This window comes from Pararge aegeria, chromosome 14 (genome assembly GCF_905163445.1).
Source record: "Pararge aegeria chromosome 14, ilParAegt1.1, whole genome shotgun sequence".
Lineage (NCBI taxonomy): Eukaryota > Metazoa > Arthropoda > Insecta > Lepidoptera > Nymphalidae > Pararge > Pararge aegeria.
Genome location: NC_053193.1, coordinates 6,846,017 through 6,860,267, shown reverse-complemented (window position 1 = coordinate 6,860,267; position 14,251 = coordinate 6,846,017). Strand labels below are relative to the sequence as shown.

The following is a 14,251-nucleotide window of genomic DNA, read 5'->3' as shown; positions in this document are numbered from 1 at the left end:
GGCGCCACATTTGCATCAAGGTAACTCTTAAAAGAAGCGCCAAATATAAATATTGTTAGAGTAGGCTTGAAAAATAAACAAGGAAGTAAGGTTATATTTACCACAATATTTTGTACAACGTAAGTTGTTGAAATTCTCAATAATTAACTAGTTTAGTCGATAATGACATTAAATTTTTTAACTCGGCATACTTCAATTCATCTACGTTTGCTACATTCATACCATACCCTGTGCATTCACCAGCGCCATTGTGGAGGATTTTTGAACTGTTATTTAGCGCATCAACTGGACACCTTTTCAACTTTTCTCCCATATAAGATGACTCTCCTTACCTTTACCCTCCATAACCTGGACCAATATTTAGCCGCAGACTATCACTCTGAAGTATTGATGCTTGTTTATGATTTAATTGTCTGTGGGCGACCAGAACCACAGACTAGTTGTTAGCCTGTTTCATAGAGTAAATTTGATTTTGTACTCATTTCCAGGGATTGTTGGGATTGTATCATATTTAATAGTTGCGACTTGCGATACTTGCGAAAATAAAAGTGAAATATATTTGAATGAAATTAATACCCGCTGCATGAAATTAGTAAACTTTGTTTGGAAACTTGTTATCATGATTTAAGCATCGTATCTTCGGACACAGTGATGAGTGATCGTATGTAAAGCTGAAGAGACTAACTAGTTTTCAATAAAGTTAAAAAAAAACTTTATGAAAGCAAGTTAAGCTCGTGTAAACGATAGATGTGCTAAAGAGTGAAGTGTAAGCCTCTTAAAAATATGATCGTTAAAGGTACAACACACTCAGACGGTACAATGAATTCTTCGGATGATACTAATGCATTATATCCTGGGCCGAGCAATTTCTGCAGAGATTTCATCAAAGGTTACTGTTCCCGTGACAATTGTCGCTTTTTACACGAACTTCCACCGAGAACTTACCTAAAAGAGCTTTTTCGTTTTTGTCACGATTTTCAAAACAAAGGATGTTTTCGGCAGAATTGCAAATTTTTACACAGTACCGTAGAGGATGAAGAGCGTTTCTATGCAACTGGAGAGTATCCTCGTGATCCAAGAAATGCATCGCCCCTCTGTCAAGCATGCCCCAATTTGGACTGCAAATTCACACATAACAACGATATGGCGTCAAAACGTAGTATACAACCTCAAATTTTTCACCGAATCCAGCCAGCTCACATCAGAGACGACGACTCGCCACCAGAGGCTAAATTTAGAAGATATGCGTTTGAAGACCCTTGTCGGGATAATCAAACATTGCAGGCAGCCCAATGCCCAAACTGTGAATCATTGGACCATAAAGTGCAATTATTACATGATAATATTAGTGTACTTCTGAAGAAAGTTACAGATTTGACTGCAAAAAATTCACAACTGACTTCAATGAATGAGTTTTTACTGGAGCAAACAGCAACTATTAGAAGTGATCAGCCATGTGTGATTACTTCCCGCCATGGTACATCTGCACCTTTAGCTACAGTGAGTGTGACTCCAGTGGTGAGTATAGCAGGTGCTTTACCTACCCTGGTGCCTGCAACAGCCAACACTAACTTGACATTAGCACCTGCCGCTTCACAAGCCCAACTATTAACTCCAGCACCACAGATACTTACAGTAAGCACCACTCAGCAACTTATGGGAAACTCCGGAACACTAATAGTAACAAGTGCTGGGGCTCAGCAACTAATGCAAGTAAGTGATTCTGGTACATTGATGGGCGGAGGACAGACTGTTGTTGCTGTGACACCAGCTCAGTTGACTTTGGCACCACCAGGTCAACAACTAATGAACAATGGTCCTCAAACTACAGTGCAGCAGCTAGTTCAAACATCAGCATTGCAGTCACAATTGGCCCCTCAACATCAGGCCTCACAGTATGCTGCTCAGCAATCAGTGCAGCATTTAGCAGCTGCACAACAATCTGCTCAGCATCTAGCAGCACAGCAGTCAGCTCAGCGCCTTGCAGCTCAGCAATCAGCACAACATTTGGCTCAATCCGCTCAGCATCTTGCAGCTGCACAACAGTCAGCTCAACAGTTAGCAGCAGCTGCACAACAGTCTGCACAACAAATGGTTGCACAACAATCTGCACAGCAATTGGCGGCGCAACAATCTGCACAACAACAACTGGTACACCAAACATCCTCTCAACAGATAACAATCTCCAGTACTAGTCAACCAATGGCATTACCAAACTCACAGGCTCAGCCATTGACATTTCCTATAATCTCTCAGAGTATTTTGCCACATTAATTACACAAATCATTGTTAGTTTTACTGGTTTTATTCTGAGTGCCTAGATTGAGATTTTCTTACTATGTTTACTTATGCAATTGTAATTTAATTACAATTTGTATACAATTGTAGTAGCACTATGTAGTGACAATACTGTTCACCAAAATTGTAACTAGATGGTGCTCTTTGGTTTCCATAATATGTATTAAATGGTAGTTAACATGCCATTGAATAAGTAAATGTTGGTGGAAAATCTGACACTAAGCTCCCTGTTAGAAGTAAAGTGAGTTAGCCCAATACAGCCATTGTGAAATTAGGTTAGGTATTAACTTTTTATTTTAAGCACTAGAATACCAAAATATATCCACTTGAGGATTATATTGAGCAGTAATTCAATTAAATTAATAGTAGAATACTAGATTTGTCTTGCAGTTATACCCACATTAACTATGTGTTAAAAGCTTGGTGGTCCCTTGAACCTTCCTCAGTAAAGGGGCTAAAACACAAACATTTTTCTAATCAGGTATTTACAGTAAATAAAGATTTTCTAGTTTAACTAAACTGAAAGCCTTTTCCTCCATTATCTTTGTAATTAAGAAAAATGCTTTTGTCAATGATCTTAAAGCAAATTTTATTCTTTGGATACTTATAAAGGTCTTTCTTGTGTTCCAGTAGAATTTATGGCCTCCATGCATGGTTGTGTTTTAAATCTGTGGCTAATTAAACCCATTTGTACAATGGTGCCAATTTTGTCAGAACAATCTCAGAACTATGCTAAATTGAGAATCTAAAAATAATGTTTTTTTGTAGAAACAGATGAGGGGTATGGGTTTAATTATTTAATATAACTGTCATACCCCTACGTAGCGGGATAGACAGCTACCTTTTTAAGCTACACTAGCAGTCCTCTTAAGTAAATTATTTGGAAAAAAACCAACATCGAGAAAACTAACATCAGACGTGACATAGAATTGCTTTAGATACTGTCACTTACGATTACCCTTTGGCCCTAACGATTGTAATATGAAAGTAACAATAATAATTTAAAGTCGGAAATAAAAAACAAATATAAAATAATAAAGTTTTTTTAAGTATTTATTCTATAAATAAATAGAACAGACAAAATGCTTCAGACTTTGTATTTTAAGAATGTAGGTATTTAACACATTGACTTCTTATTATATGTAATTTCATTTTTTGCTAGTAAATATACATGTATCTATATAAACAAAGTATTTAACACATACTGTTGCTAAGAATAATGATAATTGCAGCATGAGTCGACCACACAAATAAATTTATGTGACCACTTAAAACTCGCAAGGTGCCAAGCGACTTCAAGGTTTGAAAGGGTCAGAACCCAGAGACGTTGAGTCAAATTAAAAAATAAAAGCCCACTCACGCTGCTATTATACGCATTTTTATGTACCTACTTGCCTACTAAAAAATTGCGTTGAGTGCAACTTTTGCGCTAGACGCTAGTGTGTGATCGACTCATTGATTGTTCAAGGGGCAGTGCTATGTATAAATGAGTTTTCGAACTAAAATAAAAGGAATGTATTTTAGCAATAATTACTTTCAAAATTTGTTTTGACTTTTAAATGTATCGTTAGTTTGTTTTTACAATTACTTGAGTTGTTACGAGATAGGTTATTTATTTTTATTAATAAAAGGAGCATATCCTTAGAGAATGTATTTTCATTTCCAACACAACTAAGCAAAAGAAAACTTAAACTTCAAAGGTGCTTACTATTTTGTATGAGAATAAATCATACTCAAATTCCAGTAGGTACGTCTAAATGCGCCCAATGGGATATAATTATTATGTCTAACATTTTCTCATCTTTTTTATAGGACAAGATAATGAGTAGAAATAATAATTTCATTGATGCATTCTAGCCATACTAAAATTTAAAACATTAATTTTGTTTTTGAAAGCATTCATTGTCATTTGTCTCGTATTTCAATATTTTTCCCTTAGTGCCTAATACAAAGTTACCAGAGCGATCGAAAGCTATGGCTGTAACATTGCCCGGTGTACCTTTAACTCGCTTCATTGGCCCTGTGTCGTTTTCGTGAATGTAAGATAAACTTTTGCTTGCAACAAAAACGTTTTCCTCATGGAACGTTATCTGACCTAATCCTTCATACGAAACGTTACCGATAAAAACAGCATGAGATAAATTATTCCTCAAAACGAAGAACTTTTCTTCTCTGATATAATAAAAGTTGTTTTTGTCATCAACAGCTACTTCATCAAGGGCGTCGAAGCCTTTAAAATGAATTTTTTCGTTACCTGCCAACAGATACAATTGTTCGAACCCTTCTCGCCTGCCAGTGATATACTTATTACCATCTTTGTCTACAAGCAATGAGTTCAAGTTTATATCTGGTTTGGTAATTAAAGTTGCGACTTGAGTCTCGTAGTTGTAAGCGTAGATACCCTTACTCGTACCGAAATACACTCTTGACTCTTTTTTGTCCACTGCAACTGAGTAGCTCTCACGTTCAGGTAAACCTTTATAAAATTAAAATACTATGATAAAAATTTCAGTATGTAAAAACTATTTTGTAGATAGGGCATAGAAAGTATTTCTGCAACTACGTCAATTTTCGTCACGAAAGCTGTAACTACGCCAGATTGATAATCTTTAGTAGTGCAGCATTGTTTTGATTTCAACCTCTTCCGCACGCAAAGTATTTCACAGCAAGTACCTAAGTAAACTGAAAATTCAAATAGCGTCTTGCTGAAAATTACGGTATTTTTAAGTAATCCGCAACTTATGACAAACAAACAAACACACTTGGCATACAGACATAATACATGTTTTCGATGATAGGTAAGAGATAGTTCTTTCGAAATCAGAAAGAATTTAGATATAAAAACTTACCAGGTACATTTTGAGCTGCAGTCGAATTGGGTTTAATTAACTTGACGTCATAATAGTAGCCGTTAAAATTGCGTCCGAATACGACAAAAAATAAATTTCCTTTGCCATCGTAATGTGCGTCCGTTGGCTCTGCATCGCCAGTGTCGTAGGTCTTAGTTACATTGTAGTGGTCTTTATCAATGGTCAAGTCTGTTTTGCATGCACTACGAGGTAGATCGAATGCAAAACATTTTTGCGTAAATAGAAATAGCAAAAGAATTATTCTCATTGTAACTTTTATTTTATTTCTAAACTTTTAAGTTTACTTTATTCCACGATGTCCGAGACGTTAATGCCAGAATAATCAGACTACTTATGGAGGTTGCGACTTCAATTTTATTAGAAACTGACAATGATCTCGGTGTTATTGCTCTTATAATTTCAGTCGCTTATGATAAATCTTACAACTTTATAGCTTTTGATAAAAATATTATTGAGTTAAGTACACATTTTTGTAATAAATTATATAAATATAAAACAAAGTGAGTATAATAATTTATTTTAAGTACCGAGATAACTAAATTAATTTATATTTTTATAAATAAATGCTTTACTTTCATACAATATAAAAATAACCTGAGGGACATTTTAAATAACAACTTGTTAAGAAGTTACTTCAAATCGTCTAATATTAGCCTTATTCCGATATGAGAGAAAAATAAGTGTATTCTCTTTTCTAATGAAATGGTTTCATATTTACACCTATAGTTTTCCTCAGAAAAAGCTTACCTTGTCTCTTTAAGGCAATAGTAGTCAAAAATTAGGTAGGTACATTGAAATGCTATTATGTGTTAATCGTTTAATACCTACTAATGTTTTGTACATCACTTTTATTATTTACATCGGCAATATTCGGTAACGCAAAATGGAGTAGGTAATTTAAGTGCCTACACACATTAATTTAATTACTATATATATAAATATAATTATAACCGATTGCAGTTTTTTTGCGGTTGGCATAACTGCATCGAAACTGCACACTGCACACCGACTGCGCAGTCCGCTTGCAGTCGGTGTGCAGTTCTATAGAATGCGCGTTGACATGCATGCATTTTAGCTGCGTAACAACCTCAGTCCTAATGCAGATTCTTGTTTCAATGCAGTTTATTTATTAGCTATTGAAAAAAAAAATGTGCTTTAGTACTGGTAAAATATATCTGCGTACAAAATACTACATGCGGTACATCTGCACGGATATAAAACTGATGGTTACGATTTGATAAACGGTAAGAGCGAAATAGAATGAGACTCTTGCAACTTAATTGCGAGTGAAAGTTGTATAACAAAGTTCGCTGTCGTGGTTTCAATAATACAAATTCTATTGAATTGGAGAAATTACCATACCAATCCCTTGTTTGTGACAATGTTGAGATCGCAAAACATTCAATTTAAAAAAAAAAAGCGATTTTTTACTTTGATTAAAAATATTTTCAAAACGAAAATCTTTATCTTACATCCTCGAGAAATGTTCTAATTTTAGCTTAAATTATATTTGTTGTACTCAAAGACGAAGGTGAAGGATTTATAATCAAGAATCGCTTTTGCTTTTGATTATCTTTCTTCCTTCCATACTTGTCGCAAATGAGAGAAATGAGGTGGAAATCATGTAGGTAACAGAAATATATGATTAGTCCCTTATCAGTCACTACGTTGGTGGCGCTATACTCTCGAAACTTACACTAAGTACTAAGGTGCCCATTTGTTTTTTTTTTTAATAAATTTAAATGTCTTAGCATTAGCAAGTCTTATAACCCGATTATATGGGTTCGCAGTTACTATTAGTACTTGTTTGATGCTGTTCACATTTTTCTATTGCTCACGCTGACACTGCAAGTAGGAAGGTAAGCGGCCGTGTCTGTCTCCTTTGATTTTGTGAATCTTCACCCGATGACCTTGTAATATTTTCCTGTTAAAAAATTAAAGTATTCTATATCCTTGATTTCATAGATAGTCAATACATAAATAAACAATGAGCTTAATTTGCTATTCTCCGCGAAAAGCAGGAGAATCTGTACGACGTTATTTATAACTTCTTAAATCTTTATAGTTTCCCACCAAACAGATTTTCCCCAATGTCCTCTCCACGGACATTTCACTCCGACTCTGGAGCATCCTCAGGAGATGCTGACTTTACAATTTACAATAGATTATTTGACTGTATTAAAATATTATTTATACTTTTGCACACAATAAAAATACAAAAGTGACGTTTAAAAGCACAGATGGAGTAATATTGTTCTGTGGCACAGACCGCTAGAATGATGACCTGTCTTGAGATATGCAATCACCCTGCCGGATTCTTGGAACGTACTTCTTCTCATTTTAAAAAATTACCTAAATATTGAAAACTAGTTTTAGAACCATCGTTTAAATTTGGCTATGTTCTTATCAAAGGTACAGGAGGGTCAAATTATGATGGGTAACTTACTTTGTGTTGAACTTTTTAAAACATATGTCGCATTCAACAGTGCCTTGTCGCAAATGTATATCCCGTATGTGTTTCTTCACGTCATATCGAAATCCGAATGCTTTATCACAATAAGAACACTGCAAAAAAATATATTTTGACCAATATATATTTTTATGGACAACACACATAAAGCCAAAAATATACACAGCTATATTTTCAATGTGTAAGTATATCTTAATATATCTTGCTGCTGCATGAAATTGATTGAATTGTATTTGTTGATAACTAGCCTAGGCTAATGCCCAAATATGAGACAAACCCAGAGAAAACGCCGACTTTATTTATTTCCATAGTTGGGGAGGTCGTTATAAAAATTTCGTCACATTCATACCTTAAAGTCCCTAGATCTATTGTGCACATGCCTCACATGTTTGGCAAGGTTACTGGAGCTGCTGGCAGATTTTGGACACTGGGAACATTTGAATGGTTTGTCAGCTAAATGTGACCTCTTGTGCATTTTCAGTAGGTCCATAGTCCGCCCCATGTATGGACACTCTTCACATTTGAATGGGAACACATTGTCATGAATGCTCCTGGTAATAAAGAAGCATACATTTTATAATAAATAAATAATCATTCATTCATTAACCATTATCAATACAGACTTGTTTGACAATTGATGAATTTCTTAATGACAAGGTTGCTTGGAAGCATCCGGCTCCGCTTTCAGCTCTCACAAGATAGAAAAATGAATGTTAAAATGTAAAATATAATTGTTGATTTTGGAAAAGAGCAACTGCTGAGTCTCTTGCCGGCTTCTTCTCGGTAGAATCTGCCTTCCGAACCGGTGGTAGAGTCAATACAAACAGACAGACTTGACGATTCAAAAGTGCTTATATTAGGCCTACATGAAATAAATTAATTTTGAATTTTTTTTTTTGACTGGGTATGCCCAGTGCTTAAACGTAGGGCAAAATACACTCAGTGGTGCTCAGGTTTCCTCATCCACCCATTCCCTTCAATGTCTTCATGTATTCAGTCCATCGTGCTGGAGGGCGTACCGCATGCGCGTGGTTTCATATTTATTATATAATAGTTTTTATTTTATTGTATCACGTAAAACGTGCGTGTGTCACAATCTCCAAAAATAAATATTGAAACGAACACAACTTATTGATAAACCCATAACAAAAGTTACATTGGGTTGCAGACAATAGATGAGGAAAATCTGTTCCAATTACGATTGATGACATCGTGATCTTATCTTCAAGAAAGGGTGGGCTCGACTCGAAATAATGCTTATCGAATTAGATATAGAAAGTCAAAAATTGGGAGGGACTTTGAACACAGAGAAATTAAAGGTCATGAAAAAAAGGACTGAAGAACTCTGCATCAAGGACACAATTGAATACGTGGACGAATACGGATATGTTGGTCAAATTATATCAGTAAAAAACAAAGGATATGGAAATGCGTATAGGAAAAGCATGGAAGCTAATTCAGAGCTACAAACATTTTAGTTCTACGGGATTACAGATATTGTACAACGATTGTAACTAAACAACGTCTAATTGCCACTCATCGACAATGGGGTCGGCGAGCCGCAGCATTCTTACCACTACACAACAGTAATTCAAAGTTAACTAATAGTAATAAGAAGATACAGCCAACAGATCAAAGCAGATTTCCCACGTTAATCTTTAAACTTTCGAATCTGTATCAACTTTAAATTTACGCTGGGTAAAGATAAAGATGCTCTGTCCTACGCCTTGGCGATCTCTGGCTCTAAAACTCAAAGTATAAAAATGTATCAACTCAAAGTATATAAACTAGTTAATTTGTAAGATACATACATATGCACTATAAGATTTGCATTTGAGCGAGTAACTTTTCCGCAAATATCACAGAGAAATTCATTTCTAGTCTTTTCTTTGGGCGTTTTACTTTTGTTGGAACTCTGTTTATTTTCAATGCATTCTGGAAAATGGGCATTGTATGAATCCTGTAATTTAATTCATGTTAAAATTTTCATTAGTTTTGCAAACTTATAATATATTGTATAGTACATTATAAAGGACTAGTGCACTAACTGATTTTAGGATAGTAGTATACTTTCATCAGTTCACGTGGCAGAGACTATATTATAAATGTTCGGCTCAACCACCGTACCGATCATGGCGAAATTTTCAAAGAACCGATTACTGTTTTAAAATAGATTGCTTCTTTTTCTTATGATATTTATCTAGTCTGTTCTTATGATAGCCCGCTGATTCAATGATTTTACAGAAACTCATGATTACATTCTTTAGCTACTTATCCTAGAGGGATGTTACTGTAGTGTATGTACTTGAAAGATTTTATCTGCGTTATGAATATAATATGTGAGTGTGTCAAAGTGAGTCAACTCGGTATATAAACAGTGCAAAGAAAAATGGGGTGCTGAGAAGTGCGATATCACACAGCCTATGCGCACTAGGCTGTGCTGGCGCACCGGTACGTCCAATGGTTCCGTTGTAAGAAGTTGAAAACTATCTACATATATTAAGACAATATATAAATAAGTATTATTTATATATTATGTCTTAATATATGAAATTCTTTGGTAAGGAGTTCCAATTTAAAATTTATACAGCTATTAATTAACTCATGCTTTTGTGTTTTGAAAACCCTTATTTATAAGTTCTTTTCTCTTTTGGTTTTTCTCTCGTCATTCAGTTTACAAAAACGGAAACCTGAAATATCGCTTTATTTACGAGTACGAGTTCCATCGTGGCAGCATTGCTGCAGAAACGGTTAAACGGATTATTGATATGTAAGACTTTCGTTCTGGAAATTTCAATTAGCAGAACAAGCCCCGTTGACTGCCGGAGACCAAAGTAGTTGAAGAATTGAAGGCTATTGTGCAAGCGGAGCCATCGCAAACAACGTCCAAGCCAGCTGCAGGCTGCGGTGTTCGTAATAACTGAGTGCAGCAAACCGACAAAAGCGCCTTGTCTGCAGTGTTACATTACTCAACCGGTACAATAATGAAGGGATTTTAAATCGAATCACATGTTATAAAAAGTTGATCCTATACGATAATCCCAAACGCTCATCGCAATGGCTGAATTCAGGCGAACCAGCCTAATCCTGCCCCAAGCGTAAATTGACTCAAAAAGAATTACTTGTGATCGTTTGGTGGACTAGTGCCGGTATCGTTCACTACAGCTTTCTTAAATTTGGCCAGACGATTACGGCGGATGTCTGTTGTCAGCAACTGCGAACCATGATGGAAAAGCTAGGTGCTAAACAACCGAGGCTGGTCAAACCCTCAAGGCCACTGCTGCTTCAGGACAACACAAGACCAAACACTGCACAACAGATGGCTACCAAATTAGAGAAGCTTCAATCCACCATACTCCCCGGACCTTGCTCCAACAGGTTACCATTTTTTTCCAAATTTGAATAATCTTTTGCAAGGGACAAAATTCAACTCCGATGGGGCATATTTAATCTATTATAAAAGCGTAAATGGATCAATTAACTACCTATGAGATGGCAAAATTGCATAAATAACAATGGTACATACTTTGATTAAATAAATAAATGATATATAATACAAATAGTCTTTATATTCCTACCTTACAAAACGCCAATTTCATATGTAAGGATCATATATTATGTGCTGGTATCTAAGTTGGAGATTGTAGTTTAAAATCTTTACTAATATTATAAAAGCAAAAGTGTTTGTTAGTTTTTTTTCCTTCATCCACAACCTAACTACAACAAATAGAATTGATTATTGGCATAGAGTTAATTAAAAGGATGGAGAGTAGCAAAGGCTACATTTCAGGGGAAAAAAACGGCTCCCAGTGGATTTGTAAAAAACTGTCATAAACGCAGACAAAGAACACAGTCAACAGCTAGTTCATAATTAATAGCTCTGAGCGTACAGATAAACCCTTTCAGATAATATTTCCTCAAATTTTTATACTTAAATCCTATGTAAAAAATAAAATTATAAAGGTAAAGGTTTTACATTTACCTACCAAGTCAGGGAAATTCTTACTACATGCTGTACATCCCCAAATTTCTAAATTATTATCTTCTGACACTTCTGGAGAAGGTATATTAAATGAGTCATCACTCTCTGGTAATGCCAAAGTGTCTTCCAAATAATTATTAATTTCAGTCTCTGTAACAAATAAGTTAAATAAACTAAAAATAACTTAACAAAACATCTAATAGTAGCTAGTAAAATATGTTAAAGATGTAAAGATTAGAGCTGATTGAATTATTACCATGCAAAATAAATATTTAAATCAATAACGGGAACAATTCAAAACCTTAATAGCCTAGAAGCTGTAGAGGGAAAGATACCTAAAGAAATCAAATGTACATAGCTGAAACTACTATTTGAAAGATTGACTTTTACAGTCAATGTCATGTTTAACCAGGCTTAAATTACCATAATGCGATATTTGGGCCTAATTAGTATTATAGTTTTAGGTTTATTTATTGAAGAGCACCAGTAAAACTTTGGCATATATAATAGGTTGGGGAAATAGTCTTTTTGCATTATAGTATGTATGAACTTGTAATAAAATCTATTTGGCTATACTATTTGTATCTGGCTGGTTTTGGTATCATTAATTACAATTAAAAATTTTCAAATTAAAATTTTAAAGAAGATAATTCCAAATTCAAATTAGGAAAATGTGTGATTTTTATTTGTTTTTCGTACCTACTGTGAAGATGAGTAAATGTAATGAAGAAATTTTACTACAAAAAAGGTTAAATAAAACGCAAGCCGCAAAAATTAAGGGAGTTTGGCTGGGAGGTGTTAATACATCTTGCCGTATAATCCTGACTTTGCACCTTCAGGTTTCCGCCTGTTTTGGTCTCTTGAGAGGTAGGCAGTGTAAGGTTAACATCACAAGAGGACTGCCAAAACTACTTGTCCCGGTTTTTTGATCAGAAGCCCCAAAATTTCTATAGCAATAGGATTATGTCCCTACCTACAAGATGGCAAAAAGTTATCGAACAAAATGGTACCTACATACTCTAGTTAAATTAAAATAAACTATATTAAAAAATATTTTGAATTTTCTTAAAAAATGCGAAGAAACTTTTTCCCCAACCTAATATATATGTATATACTTGATAAGTAGGATAAAAGAAACAGTTTTAAGTACACAATAAAGCTTGCTAATCAAACAATCAAAAAGACAGCATAAATACTGGATAGCCAGATATGACTCATGGGGAATCATCCCTAAGCTATCTTGCTTTGTTATTAGAAGATGATCAAAAAATTTATCTGATGTGTTGTAAATTTTGTCTCATACAATACTTATTACAAATAGAGCTAAAAAAGAGCTAGAGATTTATCCAATTATTATTTGTGGCCACTATTTTGTAAACTATATAAAGTGGCAGAGAGAAAATTAATTCTTCATAATATTACCTTTTTTGATAGAAAGTTCAATCACTTCATTGTTGTTTCTTTGGCACATTTCTCTAAAAGTAATGCATCCATTTAATAAATCTAAACACTTTTGACACAACTGTTTTGATAATTTATCCTTTTTACTTATCTGTAAAAGAATATAATATATATATATATAAGCAAACAAATTTTTTACAAATATTTAAAACAAATTCTTTAAAAAATTCTGATTAAGACTCACCCTTACTCCTCCAAAGTTCTCAATTTCATTAGCTATATTTGGTTGTAAACAGTTTTTAAAAATTGGAACAATTCCTACTTCCAGATTGCACACACGGCACATTTCTGGGCATATGCTCTTAACTGCAGCACTAAAACATTGAATATTTTTCTATCATTAAAAAATAAAATAATGCAAAGAAAAAATTAAATAATAAAAGGTAAATTAACAGTCACTATATCTTTGTGGACTGTCCACAAAAACACATTGGAATGTAGAATCAAATTCAGAAGTTCCTAATCTTGTTTGTGTACTTGACAACTTTCCATGTTTTTTGAGTTTTTAAAATAGAAGAATATCTTTTTTGACCAGTGATGCTACTCAATTATTATTTGTCAAAAGACAAATTTTATAGGTTTATTTAAATAAAATTTACAGATAGAAGTGTACTTAAATTTATATTTACAAATTACATAGTTTATAAGCTAAATATCAGCAACATTTATCAAAAAAACTACACTTCTTATGGTATCTAGCTGAATAAACACTTACGATTTTTTAGCTTTAATTTTCTTTTTTTGTTTCTTTGTCTTTTGCAAGACACTTGCGAATAACATTGATTTTAATAACAAAATAGAACTCATCGTCAGATATTACAAAAACTTTGTTAGTGCTTTTCCTTTCTTATAGGAAAAAAAATCAATTAACAATATTGAACAGCAAATACAAATAGTCAATTTTTAGTTATCTTCCAGGTAATTAATGTTTTTCGATAACGTTTTTATTTAATTTAACACGTTAGAGTACAGAAAAAGAAATTTATTTTGTAAAACTATTATTGTTTTTAGTTGACTTTTTTAAATGTATTTATTTTCTGGTATATGTTTAAATGTCAAAACATGTCAAAGATGCCTCAGATCAAAATACTATGCACCATCTATCCCTTTCTTTAATCTTTAGTCATTGGCTCATTCTTGTTGAGATGAACCAATTACCTCGGCAAAGTA

At 33.9% G+C, this 14,251-nt stretch overlaps 3 protein-coding genes across 3 annotated transcripts; 1 reads left to right on the top strand and 2 right to left on the bottom strand.

Moving 5' to 3' along the window:
- The first annotated feature begins 469 nt into the window (after positions 1-469).
- Positions 470-2,553, top strand: LOC120629231. The gene has a single exon (XM_039898100.1). It carries the CDS (start codon positions 784-786, stop codon positions 2,272-2,274), a length of 1,491 nt encoding a protein of 496 aa, XP_039754034.1. The 5' UTR covers positions 470-783; the 3' UTR covers positions 2,275-2,553.
- Positions 2,554-3,833: 1,280 nt separating this feature from the next.
- On the bottom strand, positions 3,834-5,639 carry LOC120629232. Its single transcript, XM_039898101.1, has 2 exons — positions 5,148-5,639; positions 3,834-4,774 (listed from the first exon to the last, which is right to left on the bottom strand). Exons 1-2 carry the CDS (start codon positions 5,413-5,415, stop codon positions 4,176-4,178), a joined length of 867 nt encoding a protein of 288 aa, XP_039754035.1. The 5' UTR covers positions 5,416-5,639; the 3' UTR covers positions 3,834-4,175.
- A 331-nt stretch (positions 5,640-5,970) lies between these two features.
- On the bottom strand, positions 5,971-14,073 carry LOC120629585 (zinc finger protein 681-like). The gene is made up of 8 exons (XM_039898556.1): positions 13,797-14,073; positions 13,266-13,395; positions 13,043-13,172; positions 11,625-11,770; positions 9,450-9,598; positions 7,988-8,189; positions 7,615-7,733; positions 5,971-7,092 (listed from the first exon to the last, which is right to left on the bottom strand). The coding sequence occupies exons 1-8, from the start codon at positions 13,886-13,888 to the stop codon at positions 6,996-6,998; spliced, it is 1,065 nt and encodes a 354-aa protein (XP_039754490.1). The 5' UTR covers positions 13,889-14,073; the 3' UTR covers positions 5,971-6,995.
- Positions 14,074-14,251: the final 178 nt, after the last annotated feature.